Source organism: Mastomys coucha, unplaced genomic scaffold, assembly GCF_008632895.1.
Source record: "Mastomys coucha isolate ucsf_1 unplaced genomic scaffold, UCSF_Mcou_1 pScaffold20, whole genome shotgun sequence".
NCBI classification, from domain to species: domain Eukaryota; kingdom Metazoa; phylum Chordata; class Mammalia; order Rodentia; family Muridae; genus Mastomys; species Mastomys coucha.
In genome coordinates, this window is record NW_022196903.1 from 18,520,912 (window position 1) to 18,534,929 (window position 14,018).

General features: G+C 47.6%; 1 protein-coding gene across 2 annotated transcripts in view; it reads right to left on the reverse strand.

The window, feature by feature from the left end:
- Positions 1-10,402, reverse strand: part of Fezf1 (FEZ family zinc finger 1) — an 11,493-nt gene extending 1,091 nt beyond the window's left edge. Inside the window, exons 1-5 of one of the 2 annotated variants that reach the window (XM_031381267.1) lie at positions 10,334-10,402; positions 9,687-9,794; positions 1,224-2,097; positions 846-980; positions 443-575 (exon numbers count right to left, since the gene is read on the reverse strand). In XM_031381267.1, coding sequence (XP_031237127.1) covers positions 443-575; positions 846-980; positions 1,224-2,097; positions 9,687-9,794; positions 10,334-10,383 — 1,300 coding nt within the window. In that variant the 5' untranslated portion in view covers positions 10,384-10,402. Of the gene's footprint in view, positions 1-442; positions 576-845; positions 981-1,223; positions 2,098-4,786; positions 4,824-9,686; positions 9,795-10,333 lie in introns of those variants that run through there. The other variant, XM_031381269.1, reaches the window with a different exon arrangement.
- Between the last annotated feature and the right edge of the window lie 3,616 nt (positions 10,403-14,018).

Below are 14,018 nucleotides of genomic sequence, written 5' to 3' on the forward strand. Positions count from 1 at the left end.
CAGAAAAAAAAAAAAAAAATGGCTCGGATAAGATGATGAACAAAGCTCGAAAAGAAGACAGATGGTGCATAAAACGTAAGGAGGCAGCCTGAAGAGCCACCACAGTTTTGACCCAGGGTTCAGGGCATTGATTCCCCTACGTTTCTTTTTTTAAGCACACTGAATTTATTTCTTCTACATATTAATACACATTATTTATCCAATTACACTAAACAAAAACTGGAGGTTACAAAGAGATACCCTTTGACATACCAAATGTGCCTTTCCTAACACTGGTCAGACCGGAGAGTAGGGAATAAAAATGACCGTCTTCAGCTCAGGTAACCAGGTGCACTTTACAGGTCATTTAAAAACTTCCAGTATGGCTTTACAGGTCATTTAAAAAATATTCAGTAGGGCTTTCCTGCGACCACCCTGAGAAGACATCTCCTGGGCTCAATACCTTTTTGATGAAATCCTTTGCCACAGAATTCACACACGAATGGTTTGTAGCCCGCGTGAATTCGGGTATGTGTGTTTAACGTGGAACTTCTATTAAACGCTTTACCGCACTGGTTGCATTTGTGAGGTTTTTCCTAAGCAGCAGAGAGAAAGGGAAGAATAGAGAACTTAATGTACTTTGTTATTATGATGGTGAATCCTACCAGCACAGTACACTAACACTCAGAAGCTTTTAAACAGAACAAAGATGACAACACAAGGCCTCCCAGGCCAACCTCCACAGCCCTGCAGATCTTATGCTAAGAGTGAGTGAAGCTATATCGACGATATCCCCACCACCACCACCCACTCCCAGCAAAACAGTTCCGAAGCCTTCCGGGTAAACTGATGACGGAGGACCATACCTGTGTGTGAATGATCTTATGCCGGCAAAGGGTGCTAGCTTGTCGGAAACCTTTCCCACACACTTTGCACACGAAGGGTCTGGCTCCTGTGTGCACCGGCATGTGACGAGTTAAATTATAGTGCGCATTAAAGACCTGAAAAATTAAACACACAGAAAGCAGGTTAATGGAACAACAGATTTGGATTCAAAGTGATAAGAGGAAGGGAGGGGGCAAAATAAGTTTATACTCCCAATCCCCAAATACTAAAACGGAAGCGAGGGAGGAAGGAAGGAAGGGAGGGAGGAAGGAAGGAAAGAAGGGAGGAAGGGAGGAAGGGAGGAAGGAAGAAAGGAAGGAAGGAAGGAAGAAAGGAGCTCCTGTTTGCATAAGACTTACCTTTCCGCAGACTTCGCAAGTGAAAACTTTGGGTTTGGCATTAGGAGAGCCGCGGCTGAAATCCGAGGCTTTGAAAGCGATTTTTTCCGACAAAAGTTGGGCGCTTTCTTTCATGTAATGCTGCAGCTGAGCCTGGGACAGGTCTTTGAAAGCTACTCCCGAAGGGAGCTTCTCCACCGCCGGGACAACCAGTTTATTCCTTTCGGCTAAATATGTTTTGGGCTGTGGGTGCAAAGGGGAACTGAGAAAGTAGGAGGCCACCGGGTGGATGTTCACGCCCGCAGCCGGGTGGCACGGGCCGTCACCTCGGTTCAGGTAGCACAGGGCGCCCATGGCGTGAAACGAAGAGTGGTTGACCACACGCGGCCTTACCAGCTTGTACTGCTGGAGAGGCAGCGCGTCGCGGGCCAGGTCACCCTTGAGACTTAGCGCGCAGTTGAGCAGGTCGCTGCAGCTAAACGCCGGCGCCGAGGGCGCCACCGCGGGCGGCGCCGGAACCTCCAAACTCGCCTTGCGGGGCTCTGAGCCATTCACTCCCGCTTTGGAGTTCGTGTCGTACGCCACGGGAACGAAAGGGATCATGCAGGGGATCGACGAGTTGAGATGCAGAGAGTGCTTGGGGTCCCCTTTGGGCACGGCTCCCTGCAGGAAGTGGGGGACCGGCAGGGCCTTAGGCTCAGGGGTGCGCGCCATGATTCGTTCGATGGAGAAAGCCAAGGGTTTGGACGTGCTCATCACGTTGCCCCGAGCTGGAGCAGTCGCTAGCATTTTGGTGGTCGCGTTGAGGCAGCTACTGTCCATGACTGAGTCGCCAGCGTCGGTCCGCCGGGGTTGAGTCGCGGGATCGTTGCCTCGTCCCCTGCTTGTCACAGACCTGCGGAGAGGACAGGCACGGTCACCAGCAGCAGCCTCCTCCTCCTCCTCCCCAGCATCACCAGCCGAACCTGCCTGCCCAGCCCAATGGACTCCTGCCAGCCCATCGCAGAGTTCTTGGCGCACCAATGACTCGGGGACAATCACTACTTATTTCTATCAATAGAAAGTGTTGTGTCAATAACGCAGCCAAGATCTCGCCAATCGTTAACTTCCAAGAGGAGAAGGTAAACTAGATAATTGCTCAATTCGCTTCCAACAGTCAACAGGAAAACTTTTTTTTTCTCTGCAGTCGGTGACTACTTTTCATTGGTGAGAGAGCTTCCCCCGCCCAGAAGAGGCGGGGGCGCTGTCCGCATTGCGCCAAGCCCTCCCCGACGCGTAAGCACCAGCCCGCACACACTCCTCTACTCTTCAGCTACCCCTCCCCCTAGCTTCCTCTGTCTTTTTAATTCTCAATCTGCTTAAGAAGGCTTTAGAGGCCAAGCAAATCTGAGATCAATTTTCTCGTTTAGCTCTAAGTGACATCACCTAAAATCATTGTGCTAGGGCTAAATAAGGAAACAGAGTCTAATTCAGGGGCAAATGCCAGGCTATATTTATCAAACGCCAGGCTCTAGAAAGCCTTGACCAGGAAACCTCTGACGGCAAAATCCGAGGTTTCTTTGCTTGCCATGCCTGAGCTCAGTTCCGGCCACGCTGCCTCCTACGCAGCACACTTTCATCCTCAGGGACTCCGGGGGTGGGGTGGGGGCGCTGGGAGTGGGGGTCGGGAGGTGGGGCTCGGTCCCTGAATCAAGGAGTCTCTACAGCACGAGCCGCGTCTGGACCGTTTGGAACACACCAGCAGGTAACTGGCCTCCCAAAATGCCCCTGAGATGTAAAGGCCTTGGGAGGCTTGTTATGCGTTTGTGGTTTCGTCAAAGCGATGCCCATGGCAATAAGGCCTGGGAAAGACGCACTGGCACCACAAAGTTGAGTTGCAAAGAATAAGCGGGAGCCACACCGCCCGAGACCTAGACGCGGACTGAACTCACACGATCACGCGCGAGAGCGCGCTTCCTCGGGTTTCCAGAGAGAACCCCGAAAAGGCATTTCTCCAAAGAACTTGTGCCCACTGCTCTTTCCGAGCAAAGCGTTTGAAACGTGGAGCCGAGAAGGGGAATAGAATCTATCGATCCCTACCCCGGCTTGCCAGCGTCGGCGTGCCGCTCAGTAGCAGTCAGTGCACGCGACACCCCGAATGTCTGTGCGCGCAGAACTAAGTGTGGTGGCCACGGACCACGGACACATTTCTGACCCCCACCCCTCCCCAAAGAGCGTTTGGCGACCCTGAGAGTCCCCTACCCCCACGCCCCTCCGCGCGCCCAGCGCCCTCAGGTTGTGATGCCTGGGCCCAAATTCCTGGGGCTGAGTTTCGCTAGCTGTGCGAGCTTTCCACGAAAAAGCCCGCAGAAGCCGAGGCTCCCACGGCGCGGGTTCCCGAGGCTCCCGCCCGAGCCGCGGCGCGCGCCTTCCCCGGAACAGTGAACCCGGAGCCTGCGGCCGCGAAGAACAGAACCCCAGGCAAGCTCCTGGGGCTGCGCACCACAGGGAAACCCCGCCGTTCTCAAGCCAGCTCCGGGAGGAAGCTGAGCGGAGGAGCCCTGAACCGCACGCACCGCCTGGAGGCCGCGGTAAGTAGCTGCCTGCAAACTCCAAGCACCATCAGCCTGGTGAGTTAACTCTACCGTGTGTGGACCGGGTGACGGGTATCTGGCCAACAAGAGTGGGATGTGCTGTCCTCCGGTGAGAACCCTGGAAAGGGCCAGCCGTGGGAGGTGAATGTGGGAGCCGGGGATTGTTGAGCCTAAGGCCAGTGTATTGGAAGGTGCCAAGTTGGGGTTCAAATGAAGGCAACTGGCTTTGAAGTTATTTCCTTCTCCAAACCCCCTTTCTAGCTCATACCAATTCAGGGATCCAGGCTCCTCCGCCCCACCCAAACTGTGCGAGTCAGTTTAGACTCTGCCAGGGACGCCCAGTGGGGTGGAAACGAAGACAGCGGAGTTGTTGGGGCCTGACAGCGAGGCGGGACAGCTAAGTGGATGCTGGGGAAATAATTGCTAGGGGAAAAAAAATAAGGGCCAACAGAAATCTTTTTCAAAGTTGCGGCGGCTAAGAAGCCAGATGGTGGAAAAGTCTGGCTGTTTTGAGGCCCCCCTTAGTGGCTAGGCCTTTCAGGTGTCCAGGCACTTCTAGCTGGGAAGAGTCGAGAAGCAGAGAAGGGTGGGAGCCAGTACAGGGCACCCTGGCAGAGAAGAGGAGGCCACACAAAAATCCGGAGGCATTCTGGAACCCTTTGGGGCCTCAGTTTTTTCCTCAACTGGAAATGTTCTCTCAATTTGTTTTGGGGACCTCAGAACCTTGGTCCTTCACCCTGATCAGACAAAGGGTGCGGGTGACCCGGACTGCTTAAGGAAAGGTGGGGGGGGGGGCGGGAGTGTCCCTGTCCCAAGACAGATGGGTAGAGGTTAAGACTTTAATTGCTACCTTTTGGGGCGGATCAGATTCCCTTTCCTACCTGCCTTCCCAACAGCGGAAAAATCTCTCTCCTGCTGCACTCCTCCCTCGCCGGAACAACTTTAAAGAAGAAAGCAGAAAGGCGAGAAACAGGAAAGCTTTGGAGCCCCCAGCTGACTTGAACAACTCACCGGCCTCTGGAGCGTTACCTGCCTTCTTGATTGAGTGCCACCAGTTTCTTTTACGTTCGTCGCGTGTCCCTCCCTCTTCTCTTCTTCCCCTCCCCCTCCCCCTCCTCAGCGGCAAAGAAAAAAAAAGTCTTTATTTGCCTCTTTAATGGACACTAACTTTTAAAAAGGAAAATATTAGCTATTAGCTAAGGGCTTTTTATAGTTAACATTTCAATAGTTTGCTTTACACTGGTCTTTTCGGGATTTGCCTTTTCTGAATAGTGTTTGAAAATGTCATTTGAGTAAATACAGCAAGGCATCAATTATTCCCCTCCCCCTTTCTTTGGAGCTAGCTCTGATCATGCTAATCCCAAAGTCCGAAGATGTATTTTACAAATCCAAGTCTTGATATGCCAATATGTGTTAATGTTTTCCACTCAGTATATAACCAAAACTTGTACTAACGTTTAATATGCATTCCGTAAGCTAAAGATAGTCTTAAAATAGAAAATGTATTTAGGAACAGTTTCTTAATGTCAGAAATGAATACTTCATTTTAACTACAAAACATTGGAAATTACAGAAAAAGTTACCAACACAGAGAATAAATTTGGAAAATTTAGAAGTTTCTATACAGCTTCCAAATGTTTGGTTTACTTATAAGAATATAAAGGAGCTTTGTTTGTTTAGCAAAATAGAAATGTGCAGATTCTTTGGAATTTCTTGAAGAATCCTATAATCTGTAGTCTGTTTAAAGCAAAATTTAGTTGCCCTACCTATCAACTTTAAACCCTGATGTAAGTTGACTTTAAGTGTTTGGGTCGGAGAGCAGAAGAGAGCCTGAGAAGTCAGGACAGTTCTTGAGATGAAGAGGCCTAATTTACAAAGTGGGATCAATACTGAAAAACAGGAAAACTCTTCTTACTACATAGCAATCGCAATCGAAAGTTACAATTTTCTGTAGAATGTAACTGCTGTTCTTCATAATTCCCAGACCTTTATAATTTCCCCTGTCATAAGTAAGGAATTTGGGGGTAAAGATTATTGCCATCTGAAATTAAAAAACAATAGAAGATAGTTGTAAATTACCAATTATTCTGTAATCTCTATTTCCTTAAGAAGTAGTTACGGGTGAGGTTTCTTATTTAATTTAAAAATGAATTGGAAAATATTGTAACATAGCAGATCGCATTGATTTGACACTCATCATACTTTTAGGGGTTTCAGGCCCAACAGACATCCCTGACTTGCAATCTTTCACAAGAACAACAGTCAATATTCTTTAGCTACAGCATGCTCCACTGTAGTGTATTAGCTGCAGTGAGCTAATAAGAAGCAGGAGGATTGAACTCTTGTTATTGTTATTATTATGATGATGATGATAATGGTGACACTCTAGATATTTGGGCTCATTTGCACTGTTTCCTGTCTAACAAAACAACACCAAAGGGAATACAAATTGCTTTTGGAAGAGGAAAGGCATTCCTAAATTCCTCTACACTCGTTGTTTCTGATTGACGGTTTGTTGTTTCTTCTGCTGTGCGATAGATGCGGGGGGGGGGCGGAAATGGAATCAGACATAGATAGGCTCTTTATGGTTCAAGAAAAGAGGCTTCTTGAAGACTTCAGACTTTCTCAATGAATACTCGGTGGGACTAACTTCGCAGTACATTTACACGCATGTCATCATCGGTTCAGTTAGGGCTACTAGTATGTTTTCAGTTGATTTGGTGGCAAATGAAGAATTCTTGTGGGGGGGAGAGGTGGAAGTGGAAGTGGAAGGAGGGGGCGGGGGTTAGGGAGACCTGGGAGGTGAATATGGTCAAAGGGCATTGTAATAAATCTCACATAATGAATAAAAGTGTTACATTTTAAAAAGAATTCTTGTTCGTGTTGAACAGCGTGTGAAGGGGCTTGTCACCAGTTAAGAGTCTGTGAACTAAAGATAGGTGAAGGAGTCTAAGAGCACTCCGTTGTTTGTCTCTAGACTTTTGTTGTTAGTATTTCTTTTGTATTAGGATTTCGTTTAAATGCAATACAATCATTCTTCTCAAAACAGCATTTGCTTGTTAAATCGGTTTGTAAAAGGAAGTGAAGCGTTCTGATTTAGGAGCGGTCAGAACCGTCGGAACGGGCGGCAGGTAGCTACTATCGGGCGCTTCTGGTTGGTGTCTACCCCTACCCTAACGCTGGGATTTCTCTCACCCGTTTCTTACAGGCCTGTGGGGCGTGTCCCTTCTCCACTGCAAGGCTACCACTCAGGCCTGGACTTGGTGGGAAAAGAAGTTCACAAACTCAACTTTCCCAATCTTTTCGCGGAGCGGCTTAAAAGTCAAGCAATCAAAACCCAGCAAAGTTTTGCTTGTAATTTGCAACGGTGTTATTGAAAGTTGAGAGGCAAACGCATAAAGGAGGACATGCCAAAAGTATTTTTTTTCTTCCACACCGACAACGTGTGTCTACCGTGGTAGAAAAGCTGATTAACGCAGTTGGCTGATGAGCACTTCTCAGAAGTTCCCAATTTTTAAAAGTCATTTTCTGGCCAATAAAAAAAACCATACCCAACACAAAGCGCGATTCTTCCTTGATGTTGACCAGGGTTTTAAAGCAGTCTCGGTGTTCCGTTCAAACTTTCTTCCATAAGTGATCTCGTGAAAGGAAAAGCGATACTAGGATTTGAAATAACACAGATTACAGCAATAGGGAAGCAATAGAGGTAAAACAACATCCGTGAGCCAGAAATCTCTAGAGCCTTTTAGGATGTCAGTTACCTCCTGGATTCCGGTCCACAGCTGCTTGGGCTCGGGAATGCTCAGCCCCGCAGCCCTAGGCTGCTCCACTACAGCTCGGCCTGCTTGGCCCCTTGCTCCCCAGCTGCCAAGGGGACGTGTGTTCCGGTTGCTTGCGGCGGGGACAGACGCGACCCGCCTCGGCCAGGCTTCGGTTGCCAGAGCCCAGCTCCTGAATAGAAGCTAGAAGCTCGAAGTGAAATTCGAAATGAAAGTTCCCGTTTCCGCCGCCGTGTTCTGCTCGGCTTGGTTCCCTGTTCACAAAGCCCAGCTAAAATGCCTCCGAGGCTGGGAGAGATGGAGCTGGTGCCACTTCTGGGGAGTGCAGCTTGTGGGGTCGGAGAGAGCTGGAGAGCTGGGCTAGTCTCCTGCGGCCCCCGGTGCGGGACCTTCCAACTTGCTCCGCAGCACTGTGCGTGTCCCGCCCTACTCTCAGCCGCCGCAGCGCCTCCCCAGGGCACGGCCCCCGCGTCCGCCAGCCAGCGTGACTGCGGCCGATCAAGTCCCGAACTCTGGCCTCTGGACTGTCACTGGCCCTGCAGCCCCTCCCTGGCTCGATCCCCGCTCCTCCCTCCCTGCTCCACTGGCGCACAAGGCTGGAAGAGGGAGGGGAAGGCTCGTAAGTTTCGGGAGGGGGCGCAGGGTGGCGTTTAGAAGACCCAGAAACAGATGGCAGAGACCATCGTTTGAAAAGTTTTTGAACAGAACGTTCACTAATAGCTTGGCTTTGACCACTCAGGGTGTACGTGAAGGGTCAATCAAAGAGTCAGGCGGAGGGAAACAGACCTTGCTGTAGGGCAGGCCTCAGGAGGAAGGAAAGCTGTTGTTGTTGTTGTTGCTGCTGCTGTTGTTATTGTTGTTGCTGTTGTTCTTGTTAGTTTTATCAGTCACGTTCTTAAACAGTTTCAAAGTACCTGTAGCACTTCTTGGTTATAAACTTCAAAAATTTTTTCAGATCCATTGTCCCACAGTGTGTGTGTGTGTGTGTGTGTGTGTGTGTGTGTGTGTGTGTGTGTGTTCTCTCCACTCTTGTCTGGATTCCTGGGGATTCCTTTCTTTGAGGCCCGGGTTGGTTGGTGGTTAAAAGTAATTGGCTTGGTCTATGGTGCTTATAATCCCAGCTAAAGGGAGAAATTTTCCTACCACAAGAGATCTCTTTTACATCTTACTAGCTTAGTCACAGACTTCAATGGAGTCCTTCGGAGTCCTGAATTCCCTCAGACACCCTTGGCACCAGACCTCATGCCCACAGCTGATTTCCACAGCTTCCACGGGCAGAAGGTGCTCAACTTCGGGCACCGCCGCACTTTTCACTGCAAAGCTGTGGACCGACTCTCTTTGATGTCCCTCCCCATGCCCCTCGCTCCACCCTCCAGAGTAGGTTTGTTACTTGAGTTTAACAACTCTAGGGAAATGCCTAGAAGAGCGAAGCTTGGTGTTTTATTAAGGGCTCTTACTACTTTTTCAAATATCAATTTGGATCGTCCATCTTGCTGGATGGACATATTTGTTGCCTGTAAACTCGACCCTAGAGAGCCCGAGGCAGGAGGTTCACTAACAAGTACGAGGTCAACCTGGGCCACAGAGATCCAGTCTCAAAACCTCAAAACAAACACATTTAACCTCCTAGTCTGAATTTAGCAGTTTTTCAGATTTAGAAGTTTTTCGTTGTCTTTCTAGAAGTCTCCTTTAACTCCCTTCAGTTAAATCTGGCCACTAGTCTCACAGAGGACCAGGGTCCTGGAAACCTGTAGAACCTTGGGCAACTTGTTGACCCTAGATGACCTTGAAGGGCTTGTGGCTTCTTTGTGTCACTAAAGACTGACTGCCCCAGTGTGGGCTGCAGTCGATGGCTTCAGAAGGCTGTCTGGGTCAAGAGTTGGAATGGAAGTTGCATCTAGAGTAAAAAGCTCAAAGAGCCTGGCAAGGGTGTGTGACTCACTCACAGACTGAATGAGGTTGGCTCCTGTTGCTTATGAAGTAGGCAAATGTGTGTGTGTGTGTGTGTGTGTGTGTGTGTATTGGGAGGGGCTCTAGCTAACCCTGTGATTCACAGCTTCTCAGAAATTTACATAATACAAGGGCATAGATGTAAACCTAAAGGACAAAAATAATAATTCAACGGCACATACTTCATTTTCGCACCGCGGACCTGGATGTGTTCCCGGTGTTGGCACATCACTGCTTCTTGGGGCTCTTTACTCACGACGCCTCCGCCAAGTATCTGAACCTTCACACCACTGCTGAAGCAGAGGAAAAGAGAGAAGAGGAAGAGAAATTGGCTTTCATAGTGCTGGTCTAGATTTCTCCACTGCAAAAGACCTATCCCCCCCCCCTCTTTGAATTAAGAGAATTTGCTGCATACAAAAGACAACAAGCATGGTAACAATTGGAGTCTTTTCCTTTTCAAGGGACCTCGTGTCATTTTATTTGGCTGATGCTTTATTTCAAGCAACACATTTAGCCTTTAATATGAACAGAAAGTTCCAATTTAGCATTTCCCCAAGTAAGTGAAGAGCTCAACTCTTAACAAGAGAACTGATTGTCAGAAAGGCTCAGACTTAAGACAGGATAGAGAAGCAGTAAGCAGGCATTGCTGCAGAAGCCTCTAGAAGATCAGTCACTCCTCTCTCTCTCTCTCTCTCTCTCTCTCTCTCTGTGTGTGTGTGTGTGTGTGTGTGTGTGAGTGTGTGTTTTCTGAATTTGACTTAGGTGACATGGGGAACATAAACTGCAGAGCCCTATTGTAGTACCTCCTTAATGGTTCCCCATAGAATACCTCAAAGGAAAAGCTGGAAAGGGGATGAAGAGATGCCAGTTTTCCTGCATTTCAGCCAGGAAAGCATTGCCCTATGCCTTCCACTGTGTCTGGGTCTGTAGTCATCTGGAAAGTACAAGTTCACAGCCTTGGCCTTCACAGCCTTAAGTCTTCCTTCTTAGGTTAAGATCTGGAGTTCTGACCACTGGAGCCTGGAAGTGGTGATGGTTTTCTGTTCTCTGACATGTCTCTTATATTTCTTCTCTGAAAGACATATCTACAGAATTGGCAGCATTCTCTAACATGTAATCCATGTAGAGTTCGCAGTTACGTTTTAATTTCCAAAGTTTTGATTAGAATTGTAGAAGTGGGAATCTTAGTAGAAAAACCAGTCACGCCCAGCCCCCTATCCCCACCCCCCAGTCCTGGACATCCATTTAGTGGAATAGATCCTATAATTCTCTTCTTAGAAGCTTAGACTCTTCCATTACCCGGCAAAGTAAAAACCAACATCTCCTTTTCAGAATGTTCTTCATGTCCTGAACATTTGAGACACACACACACACACACACACACACACACACACACACACACACACACCTCTTTGGAGACCTGGCCCAAATGCTCCTGCTTGAGCCAGGCTACACAGAACACAGTGAACAGTGAGCACCTGGCACAGGATGGGGATTAGTGGGTTTTTTCCTTACTTTGAAGTTTTCTCCCCTGTAAAATGAGGCTAACATTATAAAAGTTCTTTTCATTCTCTTAGAGACACCGAGATTGAAAAGAGACCTTAAAGTAAGATAACTTTATGTATGAAAAGCTATTACCACTGTTTCAAAAGTTAGGAACTTTTCTAAATTGTTAGACAAATAAATTCTAAAAATGACCTCTCAGAGGTAGACTTTAGGTCCAATGTGCGGAAGTGTTGAAAACAGGCACAAGGATTGCATTTATGAATTATGTTCCTTATAACCTCAAGGACTTTCCTTGCTCTTGGGGGACCTCGCCTCCCATATTCAGCTCTGTATTCCCCAGAAAATACTCTTCTAGATCTTCAGAATTAGCTCTCACAAAAGCCTTAAAAAAAAAAAAAAAAAAAAAAAAAAAAAACGGCCAGCTTGCTTACAGCAGACCTCACTTCTCATGAACCAAAGTTAATCAACTTTCCATAGATTTTTCTCATTTTTTGAAAGAGCACATCTTGTCATCACACAATGTAACAACAACAACAAAACTATGGTGTTGGAATAAATGACAATGAATGAACGCCTCCCATAAGATAACTTTGAGGCAGCTCGAAAAAACAAAAATTGTCAGCAGGTTATTCAGGCAGGAAGACCTACTAGAAGCAATGCAGAGCACTTTCTTGCCTGAGCATTTCTTGTTTCAGGGTTGATTTTTTTTTTTTTTTGAGAAATATTCTCACGGGGGGGGGGGTTTGTCTTTTTGCTGAGTGACACTCTTTGATCAGACTTTTGTTCCCTTCTCCCTACTGCACTGTCCTGGAACGACACAGCTAGCACTGTCCAAAGCTATGCAAAAGCAATGCCCAGAAGAGTAAACTTCAGAATTACAAGTTTTCTGTCTTTCAGTTACACTGAGGAGTTTCTTATAGGAGAAGGGCTGGGGGTAAGGGCTAGTGCTAAAATGCACACAGGACTCCATGTGGGTAGAGGCAAAAAAAAAAAAAAAAATGGCTTGCTGTGTTACTTTTAATTTTTACACGGAAACATACTCATAACGTAGGCCAGGCTGCACTGTACTGCTTGTGTCTAAGGCTGTTTGAGATCTGCTATTCAGTTGAAATAACTGGGCTTCCTCTTGGAAGTGAGAATCACTCCTAGGAACATGCAGAACAGATAGAAATAGGAGACAAGTCTGCAAGATTTTGATTTTTGTCATTGTCGAGAGTATCCCTCTGTTACTCACAAATAAGTACACAAATGCAAGACCCTTCATTGTACACTTGCAAAGTGCAAGGGTCACTGAAAACATCAAGGTATTCAAGTCCCCGCTTCTGGCATTCAGAAAGTTATAGGTTGGCAGGGAGCAGTCTTCAGGTCAAACTGTTCCAGTCCCGAGCCTGCTTTTCTCTTTGGTGAGTCAGTAGCCTGTGTTTCAGCATGGTTACTCTGCCTGTGTCCCAGTCTCATCAGGGTAAAGGGGTCACAGAGGATATGTCCTCAATGATGTTTGGGTTTCCACGTGGCCTAGAAATATTTTATTTAGCAACACATTAGGGCTAGATGCTGCCTCCCCCTGACACTACCTGTTGTTCTTTTCAAGCTTCTGTGTCTACCCTAAGTCTGGCTCCACAGTGTGTATGCTGGAGGTGGGCGCTGCAAAGGGTCTCCCCCCCCACCCCCGTCCTCTCCCCCTCTCTCTCCCTTTACCCCTCTTCCTTTCCCTTTCCCTCTTTTTCTTCTGCTGCTTCTCAATTTCCATGTGGTTGATTCTGCTGCAACCTTGTTCTAGGACTCAGAAGTGTTCCCCTTACAACTTAGAAAAAGTGTTTACACACGTAGATTTCACTCCTAACATTCTCTTGAGCTTAACTTCCAGCTTTACCATCTAGCACAGATTCATTGGACTGCCACCATTCCAGTGTAGCCTCCAGTTGCCTCCTTCCACAGCCTCAGCTTCAGGGGCTGCTGCACCAGTGCCCAGTTTCTTAAAAGATGGGAGTCCTCTTTCCCACTTCCTGACTCCTTGACAAAGCTGGAACTGGGCAATCCTACCCAGTCCACAAACATCCCAGGTGTGGCTTGGAGGTTCAGAGCTGAGTAGGAGCTAAATGGGAATCTGTGCCAGCATTGGGCAGAATGAGTGACTTGTGAAACTGGTGGTGCCTGTTGGTCCAGGCTGGCTTCCCGTCAGGTTTTTAGAATCCATCACTCTATCAAGAAACAGTTAATAACAGCCAGAACTTCATAGCAGGACTCTAATTCTTAGAATAACCTTCCTTATTTTATTGTTCAAGGCTGCAGCATTTAGATATGAGGAAAAGGTGTTGTCCACCCTATTCAAACTCAGACTGATTTTTCCTGACTGTAAATTGGGGCTTTCTGCAGGGGGCTAAGTTGATATCTGGTGTACTTTTTCATTTCCCTTTAAATTAGTAAATGAAGGGCATAGTGATGCAAGCCTTTAATCTTAGAACTTGAAAGGTAGAGGCAGGCTGATCCCTGTGAGTTCAGGCCATCCTGTTCTACAGAGTCAGTTCCAGGAGTCAGACCTACTCAGTGAGAGCCTGTCTGGAGGTGGGGGGGGGTAGTCTATAATTACAATACTTTTCCTTTTTTGCTAAGTAGCCAGGGCTGGCCCTCAGCTCCTACTCTTCCAGGGTCAGCTTCCTAAGTAGCTGTGGAGACAAGCATGCACCTTCCTTCACCGATTCTAAGTGTGCCAGAACATTCTCCTTGAAAATGACCAAATATCTATGCAGGTAAAGTCCATGTTTGATAGGTTCTTCTGACTTGTGAACCCCTCTTACAGCCAGCTTATAGAGATGGCCTCTATTCCCTTCAATATTAGGATTCCTTTAAGGCAGACCCACATCCCATCTTTAGCTAATAGTCGAGTAGCCAGCTCAGGGATAACCTCATCCTGAATTGGGGCAGGGAACCTGCCTTCCCTTTAGGGTTTTGGGGCGGAGTGTGTGTGTGTGTGTGTGTGTGTGTGTGTGTGTGTGATGAGAGAGAGA